General features: G+C 52.7%; 1 protein-coding gene across 16 annotated transcripts in view; it reads left to right on the top strand.

Annotated features, from left to right (window-relative positions):
- The window catches only part of LOC127033295 (zinc finger protein RFP-like), a 59,335-nt gene that overhangs the window by 32,359 nt on the left and 14,618 nt on the right, over positions 1–12,358 (top strand). For 2 of the 16 annotated variants that reach the window (XM_050921255.1, XM_050921264.1), the window contains exons 1-2: positions 8,317–9,989; positions 11,043–11,467. The exons of 13 other annotated variants lie outside the window; for them this stretch is intronic. In XM_050921255.1, the coding sequence (XP_050777212.1) occupies positions 11,051–11,467 (417 nt within the window). In that variant the 5' untranslated portion in view covers positions 8,317–9,989; positions 11,043–11,050. Of the gene's footprint in view, positions 1–8,093; positions 8,225–8,316; positions 9,990–11,042; positions 11,468–12,358 lie in introns of those variants that run through there. One more of the 16 variants, XM_050921256.1, reaches the window with a different exon arrangement.

Genomic DNA, 12,358 nt, shown 5'->3' with positions numbered 1-12,358 from the left:
CTGCTTGAGAACTTATCTGAGTTTGGTTGAAGGACAGTGACTCTGCATCTTTTGACAGGTGATGCAACCATCTGTGTTTTCATGGTTATAAAGCTTCAGCTTTTTTAATCTACTGACATTAAATCATTGGGGTCCGACTCACTATTGATGTATCCCCTCATAATTTCCCGCAACTGTGAAAACTGAAATGGAGAACAATTGGGAGGAAATGCGAAACCCAGAGTTTTGTGCAATTGTGAACATTTAACTCAATAAATATCAGGAAAAAATGCTGAAAACTGGCAGTGACATAGCTTTAATATATCAGTGAATACTGGGTCTCTCTCCTCAGACACACACACACTCTGCTCCTTCAAGGGCATCACCTAGGGTGACCAGACAGCAAGTGTGAAAAATCAGGATGGGGGTTGGGGGAGGTGGGGTAATAGGATCCTATATAAGAAAAAGACCCAAAAATCGGGACTGCCCCTAGAAAATGGGATATCTGGTCACCCCAGCATCTCCATAGTGGGATACCCCCCAGCCACAGGGCCCTGGGGCACATGTCACACACACGCCTGCAGGCTGCAATGTTCCCCGGGGGCTCCTCCCCGCTCAGCAGCAGCCGAGTCAGTCCCAGGAAGGGAAACACCCGGCGGCTGCTGCAGGAGCTGCCAAGGCAGAGCCCGGCGACCTCGCTCGGCTTCTCTCCTGCAGCGAATGTCGCTCGTTCTGGGGCTGCCCCTGGGGGCGGGGCTTCTGCTTTTGTTTGTTGGTTGGTTTTTAATTTCCCTCCCGAGAGCGTGATTGGTTCCCGGTTACCCAATCGGCTTTAAAAAAAGCTTTAAAGGCTCGTTACTGCACCTGTGCGATTTTTTGGTTTCGCTTTCGGGGTGACCTGCCTGTTGCCGGTCCCTTTTCTCGCTCCTCCTGCGGCTCCACGTGGTTGCTGTGGGCGCCTGGCTCGGGTGCAGGGACCTTGAGTTGTTCTTAGATGGGGGGTCGGGGGAGGGCTGCTGGCTGCCCCACGCCTGCACTCCCCCCACCCCTACGTGGATGCGCCTGGCTCACTGCAGGGGGTTGTTGGTTGGGGGGGTTGTGGTTTGGAGGGGGAATAGCAGTAGCTGTAGTGGCGCAGCATCGATTTACCTGCCCTTGCGCTGTTTACCTGGCAGTTGCAGCGCACCAATGGGGGGACTGGACTGCTGGGGAGCAGCTGCTGGGAGGGGAAAACCCAGGCTGTGTTGGGGAGGCGGGGGCTGGCAAAGGCTGCAGCAGGGTTTGAGGGAGTTGTGGGGGATTGGCCTGGCTGGGATGGGGATGGTAGGGGGGTTGGCTTTGTGGGGTTGGTTGGGGGTGGATTAGAATTAGCACTGTCCTGTACTAATTTTTGGTCAGTCTGTGGTCATCTGGGGTGCACCAGCCGGGGGTAAGGTCTTCTGGGGGTCTGCTCTGGGTGTGCACGGGCGGTACCTCAGGTTGCCTCCCCCTGCCCCCCGCTTTTAAAAAAATATTAAAAGTTCTGCTCGTTGTGTTGTTCTGTCTTTCTCTTGGTTTTGGTGGGGGGGGGTCCTGGTGGGCACATTGGACTGGTGGTGGTATGTGGACTGGGGCTGAGAGAAGCAAGGGGGATATTGGCTGTGGGGGTTTCTGGAGAGCACAGAGGTGTTGCCTGAGGGGGACCCCTGAGTGTATGGGGGGAGGTATTTGAATGCAGAATGAGGAGAGGGCACTGGCATGGGTGGTGGAGGGCTTGGGCTGGGGTGTTGGGGGTGCATGTGACCCTGACTGGGACAGAGTGGGGTGGAGGCATGAGAGTTTGGCTCTGGCAGTGTGGGGTACATTGTGGGGGCCCTGGCTGGGGCAGTTGGGGGGCAAGGCTTTTGATTTTTGTTTTTATTTAGGTTTTTTTCACCATCAGTGCTGGTACAACATCCCCATCACTAACCTGCCCCTACATTCCTGACATCAGGAAGGTGAAACTGTCCCTGTTCCACTGCCCAGAGGGAGCCATGGCCGCAGAGAACCCTGTGGAAAGTCTCCAGGAGGAAGTGACATGTATCGTCTGTCTGGAGTATTTCACAGAACCTGTCACTCTGGAGTGTGGGCACAATTTCTGCCGAGTCTGCATCAGCCAGTGCTGGGAGGGATCCGCTACAGCCGCCTCCTGCCCTGAGTGCAGAGAAACTGTGCAACAGAGAAGTCTCAGGCCCAACAGGCAGCTGGCAAATGTCTTAGAAATCACCAAGCGACTGAGTTTACAGTCAGCAAAGGGAGCGGGACGGGACAGGATGTGTGGGGAACACCAGGAGGCTCTGAAACTCTTCTGTAAAGACGATCAAACTCTCATCTGTGTGGTGTGCGGCAGATCCTGGGCTCACCATGCTCACACAGTGGTTCCCATACAGGGAGCTGCCCAGGAGTACAGGGTACTGAGTTTCTGTCCAGTCTAATGGGTGATAACTTTGGACGTTAATTACAGGTTTATGATGTAACCGCATCATTCAGCTGTGTGTAGCCTTCACTGCATGAAAGCTGATAGGGGAGTTACAAGCTGTGGCTGGTATTACTGGTTGTATCACAGTGTTTATTGTTATTTGCATCCCCTACAGACCCCCGATAAACTCTGAGCTCGATTGTAGGAGTCCTTGCACAAAATCCAGTGAGGGACAATCCCTGCCCTGAGCCATTTACAGTCTAACTGGACAAGACAGACAAAGGGTGGGAGAGGAAACTGAGACATGGTACGGGGAAATGACTTGTCCAAAGTGACTCATCTGATCAGTGGGAGAGCTGGATATCAAAACCTGGTTTTCCAAGGCCCAGTTCAGTGCCCTAACCACTAGCTACTCTGCCCCTTTCAGCAGCACTGAGCAGTGATGAAGTACAGAGATTAGGAGGAAAAGACGCCTTGATACAGACCCTCGGCCCAGCAGGGAGATGAGGTTTTTCACTGGGATTCTGAACTCCTGTGCTGCTCCATGAGGGATTAAACTCAGATGCTGCCGCCTGCACTAGAGGAGATCACTGGGCTAAACGCTGTATGGGACCCCGAGCAACAAAAAACGTCCACTTCTGTGACAGGTACAGTCACAGAGACCCCTTTGAGACTGTCACTTGGTGCGCTGAGGTACCACTGAGAACAACCATCCTGCCAGAATGGGCACGCCTCCAGCAGGGGCAGCGAGTTATATGGGCCCGTGGTGCCCGGGTTCCAGCAATATTCAGGGCCAGGTCCCACCAACATTCAGGGCCAGGTCTCTCTCCCATCCCCACTTGCCGCCCCTGTGCCTCTCCCAGGCCACAGAGAGTCTCTGCCTCTCCCCTGCACTCCACATGGGCATCAGCTGCCGCCACGGGGTCCTAGTGCCCTCCAAGCACTATTGCCAGGGCAAACTGATCCTGAGCCTGCCTGCCTTTCCTCCTCAGACCCTTTCCTCCCCCTCAGACACTGTTCCTGCCCCATTCTGGACAAGGTGTAGCCCCAGCCCCCATCCCGAGTGAGGCTACAGTGAGAGGCTGCAGCAGGGGAGGAGGCACACTTGTGATGGCAACCCCTCCTCTGCCCCCACCACAGGGGAGGCGAGGGGACTTCCTGAACCTGAGTGGGGCCCTAGGAGCACGTGCACTGACAGTAGTGTGAGGTGAGCATGGTGCTGGTGGATGTGGGGGGCCCCTCCCCCAGAGCTTGCGTGCTGCCTGCCAAGAGAGAGCTGGGGGGAGTCCTCCTCTCTGGCCTGCCTGCACCCCAAACTCCTCATCCCCAGCACTCACCCCAACCCTCTGCCCTAGCCCTGAGCCCCCTCCCACACTCTAAACCTCTCATCACCAGCGCCACCCCCAAACCCTCACATTTTTACATTTTTTAAAAATATACAGTAATTCCTCACTTAACGTTGTAGTTCCGTTCCTGAAAAATTCTTCTTTAAGCAAAATGATGTTAAGCAAATTCAATTTCCCCATAAGAATTCATGTAAATGGGGGAGGGGGGTTAGGTTCCAGGGATTTTTTTCTTTTGTCAGACAAAAGACTCTACTTTACATATATTCACACACATATACACAGGATAAGTTTTAAACAAACAATTTAATACTGTACACAGCAATGATGGTTGTGAAGCTTGGTGGAGATGGTGAAGTCAGAGGGTGGCTATTTCCCAGGAAATGCCTTACTGCTAAATGATGAACGAGCACTCTGTTGCTAATGTACCCTCACATGCTACAAGGCAGTACGAACGGAGGGAGGGGAGACACACACTCTGTGTGTGAGAGACACGCATTACCCTTTAAAGTAGGCTAACCCCACGCTAACTACATTACCTTTTTAAGTAGATCCCTAAGTTGAGACAGCAGCTGCTGCCAGCAAGCTCCATCAGTCCTGAGTCCTGTCTTGTCCTCTCACCTGCTCTTTGGAGATGGAGGCAGGAGCAGGGGAGGGGGACACCCTGACATCAGCACCTCTGTCCCCCCGCCCCCGCCCACTCTGCAAGCAGGAGGTTCACGGGAACAGCTCCAAGGCCACACAGGGAACTCAGGGGGGCTATTGTGGGGCTGCCGATTCACCGTGGTTCCAAGCCCCTACCACTAGCTCCAACAGGCTACTCTTTCTGCAAGCAGTGGACAAAGCAGGTGGCCGCTAAACAACGTTATGAGGGAGCATTGCACAACTTTAAATGAGCATGTTCCCTAATACAGAGGTTCTCAAACTGTGGTCCACGGACCAGCAGTGGTTTGCGAGCTCCATTCAGGTGGTCTGTGGATAGTTCCCTCTAAAGGTGCACGCCTGGGCGGCCGTACATGAGGGAATGAAGTGCCATCCACCTAATTAGTGAAGTCATGCAGGTGTGGCTCCACTAATTAGGTGCCTGGACCCTGGAGATGAACATATCAGGTGAGATGGTGGCCCTGGGGGGAATAGGGAGTAAGTGGGAGGGGGCAGTGGTGTGGGAAAAGGAGGTTCGAGAATTTGGGATGTTTCGGGGTGTGGCGGCCAGAGAAAGAGGCAACTTAGCCCCGCTGCAGGACTGCGGCTGCTGGGGACAGACCACCCCTCCTTCCCAGACCCAGCTCGGGGGCCGCTGCGGTGGGGGAGAAAGGGAGAGACCCCCCCTCCTTCCCAAACCCAAGTTGGGGGCTGCCGTGGCAGGGAAGAGAGGGCACATCCATCGCATTAGAAAGGTTAAGACTAGTGATATTAAAATATGAGTTGTGTGCTTTTATGTGTAGAACAAAAAAAGTTAACTATTATTTAAGGGTTTTTTTTAAATATATCACTTTTATCCAAAGCACTTTACAATAGTTAGCTAATGGTATAAACAACATCTGGAAAGATCATTAAGTGGCCCACCGAGACCCCCAGCAATTTTCAAGTGATCTGTGAAAAAGAAAGTTGAGAATCACTGCTCTAATTGATCAGCAATGTAACAACAAAACAACATTTTCCAGGACAACTTTAAGTTAGGAGTTACTATATGTTGGCTCACAAGGCAGGTGTGGGGGTGGGGGTGGGGGGCGCAGAACTTTGATCTGTTCTGAGCACCACCGAAAGTTATATAAACCTGCCGCCCCTGGCCTCCAGACATTCCAGTTTCCAATAGGTTATAAGAAACCTTTGGCATAAAGCACGTTCCAGATTCATAAGCCTAATTTCATAAAGCAGATGGAGTGCAACATCGCAACCCCTAGGAGAGACTTTTGTCTTTTCCCCTCTCTTTATTGTCGACAAAGAGTCAGTGTAGGCACTGTTGATTGTTTTGTGGACAGAACTGGCTTCCCTCAGTGTCCCACAATGCCTGCCCTGATTGCCTTGCTCAGGGTTTGGCTACACTTGCAGGTGTGCAGTGCTGGGAGTTACAGCTATCTTCATACAGCTGTGTAGGGAAAGCGCTGGAGTGTGGCCACACTGACAGCTACCAGCACTGCAGTGTGGCCACATTTGCAGCATTTGCAGCTGTGTCGGGAGTGGTGTATTATGGGCAGCTATCCCACAGAGCACCTCGTCCCATTTTGGCGCCGTGGGTTGTGGGAAGGGGGCGGAGGGTGCAGGTCGTTCTGCTTCCTGTCCCCACACCCCGTGATGCATCGCTTCACATCCCAGCAATCCCTGTTTTTCCGCTTTTGGGCTCGGGAAACAAGCACTGAGTGGTGGGATCACATCTTCATGGAAGTCTGGGATGACAAGCAGTGGCTGCGCTGCAGAACTTTCGGATGAGAAAAGCCACTATCATGGGACTATGTGCTGAGCTCGCCCCCACCCTGTGGCGCAAGAACATGAGATTGAGAGCTGCCCTGCCGGTGGAGAAGTGGGTGGCTATTGCAATCTGGAAGCTGACAACGCCAGACAACTACCATCGGTCGCGAACCAGTTTGGAGTGGGAAAGTCGACCGTTGGAATCGTGTTGATGCAAGTTTGCAGGGCCATTAATCGCATCCTGCTAAGAAGAACTGTGACTCTGGGGAACGTGCAGGACATTGTGGATGGCTTTGCACAAATGGGTTTCCCTAACTGTGGAGAGGCGATAGATGGGATGCATATTCCTATTCTGGCACCACCCCACCTAGCATCCGAGTACGTTAATCAGAAGGGGTATTTCTCTATGGTTCTCCAGGTGCTTGTGGATCACCGTGGGTGTTTCATTGACATTAACACAGGCTGGCCTGGAAAGGTGCATGATGCACGCATCTTTCAGAACACTAGCCTGTTCAGGAAGCTGCAGGCCGGGACTTTTTTCCCAGACCAGAGGATCACAGTAGGGGATGTTGAAATGCCCATTATGATCCTTGGAGACCCCGCTTACCCGTTAATGCCTTGGCTCATAAAACCATATATAGGAAAGCTTGACAGGAGCAAGGACCGGTTCAACTACAGGCTGAGCCGGTGCCAAATGACTGTGGAGTGTGCTTTTGGCCATTTAAAGGGTGGCTGGCAATCTCTGTATGGGAAGCTAGACTTGGGGGGAAAGCAGCATCCCCGCAGTTATATCTGCGTGCTGTACCCTCCATAATATTTGTGAAGGGAAGGGTGAAAGATTCAGTCAGGCATGGACATCCGAGGTTCAACACCTGGAGGCTGAATTCGCACAGCCAGAGAGCAGGGCTACTAGAGAGGCCCAGCACAGGGCTTCAAGGATTAGGGATGCCTTGAGGGAGGAATTTGAGACTAAAAACCAACAGTAAAGTTTGGTGCCTCGCACGGGAGTGAAGTGCAGTGGTTACAATATTAGTAGGAATCCGTTTTTCCTAAGCTGATTTGCAGTTCCTGTTTCTTTCCTGGGCTAAGGTATCTTTGATTTTCTGCAATAATAAAGACTGTTTTCAAAGCCAAAAATTCATTTATTGAAAAGAAAATAACTTTCTTGACAGACACACAACATTTTGGGAACCTAAAAGGGCAGGGGGATGGGGTGGTGAACTGTACAGTCACAGGTTTGAATATGTCCTGTCTGGAGTGCTGTGCAATGACTGTGGCACTTCAGGATGCCTATACTGCATGGTGATGGGGGTTGAGTGCAGAGGGTAAGGGTCGTAGTTCTCAGGGCTGGTTGGTGAACATACAGGTGTTGGAGGCAGCTGGTGGTGTTAAGAACCTGGATGCTGGGGAAGGGGGTTTTGAGCTAACATTGGGGCACAAGGGAAAGGGCTTTGGCACGGGGGGAGGGGGGCAGCGCGTTAGTGCTCTGCCTGCATGGCTACGAGTGCCTGGATAGAGTCCGCTTGGCGCGCCAGGATGCTTATCAGCTGCTTTGTGCTTTTCTTCCTGACCGCTGCGTTTTTCTGGCAGATCCTGCTTTCCCTTTCCCTCCAGTCCTGCACTTTTTGATTCTCTGTGGCAGAGTGATCCATAACTGCTTGCAGCAGGTCGTCTTTGCATTTTCGCAGCTTCTTCCGGAGGTTTTGGAGTCTTTGAGCTGTTGATAACACGGACAGCCAAGAACTAAAGGTTGTGGAAAGGCAAAAAAGGCAACACTTAACAGAGGCAGCATTGTTTGTATCTCAGACAGTTATTCCCACACAGTGAAGGAGTAACATTCTTCACAATAGTATAATTTTCCCATACCAAAGAGAGCGCACATAACCCACAGGAGCCCCAAAATGGTGAATAAGGGGGACTGATAGCTTCAGGGCTGTACTGTCCTCAGGGTTTCTGTGCATTGGGGAAAGCAAACAGGTGCAGGGGGCACCTACACTGAACACTCTCCCCACATTTACCATAGGAATTGATCCTGGAAGATATCTCGCTACTGCGGGTCACCTGGGAAGGGGGAATGATTGCTTCAGGGCTGTGCAGGGCTTTCTATGTGTTGGGGACAGCAAACAGCTACAGGGGCACCTACACTGAACACTATCCCAACATTTTCCACAGGAGTTAATCCTGGAAGATATCTCGCTGCTGCGGGTCACCTGGGAAGAGTGGGAGGGTCTTCTACAGCAATGCAGATTCCGCCCTGGCCCCTATACAGCTTGCCTGTGTGCAGCAATGGTCCCCCAACCCCTCGCGGCACAGTGGCGTGGATGCGTTAGCCTGACTGGGACAAAGACCACGGTGGCTCTCTCAATAAACTTGCGCAAGCGCATTGCCCACACTCTGACTGAAACTTTTGAAGAGATTACCGAGGCCGATTACTGCGACGTGATAGACCAAATCAATGCGCTATTCCACATCTAGGCATGTATGCATGCAGCCTTTTCCCTCCCTCCTCTCCCAAAACATTTCCATCCTGAAAATAAAAGCCGCTAACCAGGAACCCGCTCCTCTGTTTGTCCTCCACCAAGTACTGGCTGCTGCGACTGGCTGCCTTCCTCCTGGCTTGAGAAGAGCTCCTGGCTGCATGCCTCCTGGGACTCCAGGGTGTCTCCCCGCACCCCAGTACCCTCACTCTCGGTTTCCTTCTCCCCCTCGTCCTCCCCACCCACTCTGAAGTGTCCATCGTGGTCCTCGGATTGGCAGTGGGGTCACCCCCAAATATTGCGTCCAGCTCTCTGTAAAAACGGCAGGTCGTGGGGGCAGCACCAGAGTGGCGGTTTCCCTCACGGGCTTTGCAATAGGCACTCCGCAGCTCCTTTACTTTAACCCTGCACTGCACCGCGTCCCGGTCATGGCCCCTTTCCAGCATGGCCCTTGATATCTGCCCATAGGTATCGTAATTCCTACGGCTGGAGCGCAGCTGTGACTGCACAGCTTCCTCCCCCCAAACACTGATGAGGTCCAGCAACTCGCCATTGCTCCACGCTGGGGCTCGTTTGGCGCGTGGAGGCATGGTCACCTGGAAAGATTCACTGATTGCACTCCACACCTGGCTGTGCAAACAGGAAGGGGATTTTTAAAATTCCCAGGGCATTTAAAGGGCGGGTCACCTGAGGCCAGAGCAGTAGAGTTTGAACTGATGAGCAGAGTGGCTGAGCAGGCATTCTGGGATACCTCGGAATACCTCTGGAGGCCAATAACAACGCTTTTGGTGGCCACACTGGCGGAGCAGCGCTGCATCACCAGCACTGCAGTCGTTATTCCCCAGGCCGAGGTGGAGTACAACCAGCGCTGCAGCCAGGGAGATGCAGCGCTATATGTGCCTTGTAAATGTGGACAGTGAGTGAGTTGCAGCACTGTAAAGCCACCACCAGCGCTGCAACTCTTCAGTGTAGCCAAGGCCTCAGTGTTTTGATCTCTGCTGCCCAGGAGGCATGCGCCCCACCCCTTTCAAAGCTCCAGGAAGTATCTGACAGCTGAGTGTGCTGCTCTCTTTGGGGAACAAAGAAAGAGCAAATCATTGGAATGCTCCTGTTCTGCTCTGCACTAGGAACACCGCAGCAGGCAGACGGCTGTGCTGCTTTGCCATTCCTCAGCATGCAGAGCTCAGAGCTACTCGTGATGCTGCTCTCGGGGGAGAACTCAGAGAATCCCAAGATGGGCAGCGATCAGCTCTTCCTTCCCACAACACTGCACTGTGGGGTACATACCTATGGTGCATTGCTCACCCATTTGATGCTGGTGCCCGCAATGTGGACATGATCCAGGTAACTAGCTGCATCTGCAGCAGCATCTCTGCCCAGCACGGCTCCCCCACCACAGCTGAATTCCCTCTCCTTGTCCCTGATGGCGGATTCCCAGACTGCCCCAGGCCTCCTCAGTCTGTTCCCACATCCCCTCCTGCAGCCGCAATGGGCAAGTGGCCTGAGAGGTATCTGTTTATCCGACACCATGTGCCCTGCAGCCCCTACTGCGAGCTCTTCGCACACCCGCTGGCCTCAAGCATTGGGTCCCAGCCCTCAGCTGCGGGACAGGAGGTTGGTCTCCCTGCAGTCCCTGGTCTCTCTGCTGGGACTGACAAACAGGGAGAAAATGGGGGCAGGCCTTGCTGGGCGTGGTTGTGTTATAAGGGGCATCTGCCCCATCTAGGGCCCAGGATGAGATCCCAGCACATTCCACAGGCCCCTGAGCTGCCATCAGATGGACTTTCAGCCTCAGTCCGTGTGGTGGTGGGGGAGGCACTGGGTTACTGCCCTGAGGGAGCTGCTGGGGGAGGGAGGAGATTTACCTGCTCACAGACAATTTTAACAGTTCTAAAGCTTCAACTTTTTGACTCTCAGTGTCCACTGTCATTAAATAGTTCTGGTCTGACCAAAATATTGTCTGATCCCCCCCATAATTTCCCACAACCATGAAAATTTTAATTAGAATGAAATGCTTAAAACTCAGATTGTTGTGAAAGTTTAAATCAATAAAAATAAAAATTGCTTAAAAATAAACATCATATGTCAAAACTATATGTTATAACAAAATTCTGCCCAGCCTGACTGTCACTCCTGCCACCCAGCTCCTGCTCCTGCAGGCTCATCCTCACAGGGGGATGCCTCAGTGACCCTCCCCACCAGCACAGGGGTGATTGCAGGACCAGAGCCCTACTGATATATTTTTACACTAAAGCCTCCAGGGGTGAAATTGGCTGGGTCCTTCCTGCTCAGCAAACAGCATGAGTCATTTTCAGGCAAGGAACCACCCCCTTGCTGCTGCAGGCGGGGCATAGTGTGAATTCAGGAAATTGAAACTAACCCTGATTCACTGCCCAGAGGGAGCCATGGCTGCAGAGAACCCCGTGGAAAGTCTCCAGGAGGAAGCAACATGTCCCATCTGTCTGGAGTATTTCACAGATCCTGTCTCTCTGGAGTGTGGGCACAATTTCTGCCGAGCCTGCATCAGCCAGTGCTGGGAGGGATCCGATACAGCCGCCTCCTGCCCTCAGTGCAGAGAAACTGTGCAACAGGGAAACCTCAGGCCCAACAGGCAGCTGGCAAACATGGTAGAAATCACCAAGCGCCTGAGTTTACAGGCAGCAAAGGGAACAGGTGGGGACGGGGTGTGTGGGGAACACCAGGAGGCTCTGAAACTGTTCTGTGAAGAGGATCAAACCCCCATCTGTGTGATCTGCAGAGAGTCCCGGGCTCACCGCACTCACACAGTGGTTCCCATACAGGAAGCTGCCCAGGAGTACAAGGTACAGAGTTGCTGTCCAGTCTAATGGGTAATAACTTTGGATGTTAATTACAGGTTAATGGTGTAACTGTGTCATTCAGCTGTGTGTAGCCTTCACTGCATGAAAGCTGATAGGGGGAGTTACAAGCTGTGGCTGGTATTACTGGTTGTATCACAGTGTTTATTGTTATTTGCATCCCCTAGAGAACCCCAGATGAGATCTGACCTCGATTGTAGGAGTCCTTGCACAAAATCCAGTGAGGGGCAATCCATTTACAGTCTAACTGGACACGACAGACAAAGGGTGGGAGGGGGAAACTGAGGCACGGTAAGGAGAAGTGACTTGTCCAAAGTGACTCAGCAGATCCGTGGCAGTCCTGGATATAAAAACCTGGTTTTCCAAGGCCCAGTTCAGTGCCCTAACCACTAGCTACTCTGCCCCTTTCAGCAGCACTGAGCAGTGATGAAGTGCAGAGATTAGGAGGAAAAGACTCCTTGATATAGGCCCTAGGCCCAGCAGGGTGATGAGGTTTCCTACTGGGAATCTGAACTCCTGTGCTGCTCCATGAGGGATTAAACTCAGATGCTGCCGACCTGCACTAGACGAGATCATTGGGCTGAACACTGTGTGGGACCCCGAGCACCTTGAGTCCACACCCACTAGGGCACCAGACAGCGCAGGTCCATGCCAAGTACCACTGGGATTCGACTTATCTTCAGCAAAACTAAACCCTTGGCAGTGCAGACCTGTGTCAGTCTGACCTCTTCCCATGTGTTCATGGGCAAGGATGAGCCAAGGTGATTCCATTAGTCCCACCAGGCAGCTTTTTGAGATCTCCCAGAATCCACTGCTTCCCGGGTCTTTGCTAGGGATTTTGGGGTAGCTACCCAGAGGCCATTGCCCCGGAAAGGG

Source organism: Gopherus flavomarginatus, chromosome 12, assembly GCF_025201925.1.
Source record: "Gopherus flavomarginatus isolate rGopFla2 chromosome 12, rGopFla2.mat.asm, whole genome shotgun sequence".
In the NCBI taxonomy this organism is placed as follows: domain Eukaryota; kingdom Metazoa; phylum Chordata; order Testudines; family Testudinidae; genus Gopherus; species Gopherus flavomarginatus.
The sequence above is the reverse complement of the archived record's forward strand: the minus strand, read 5'-3'. Positions and strand labels throughout refer to the sequence as shown.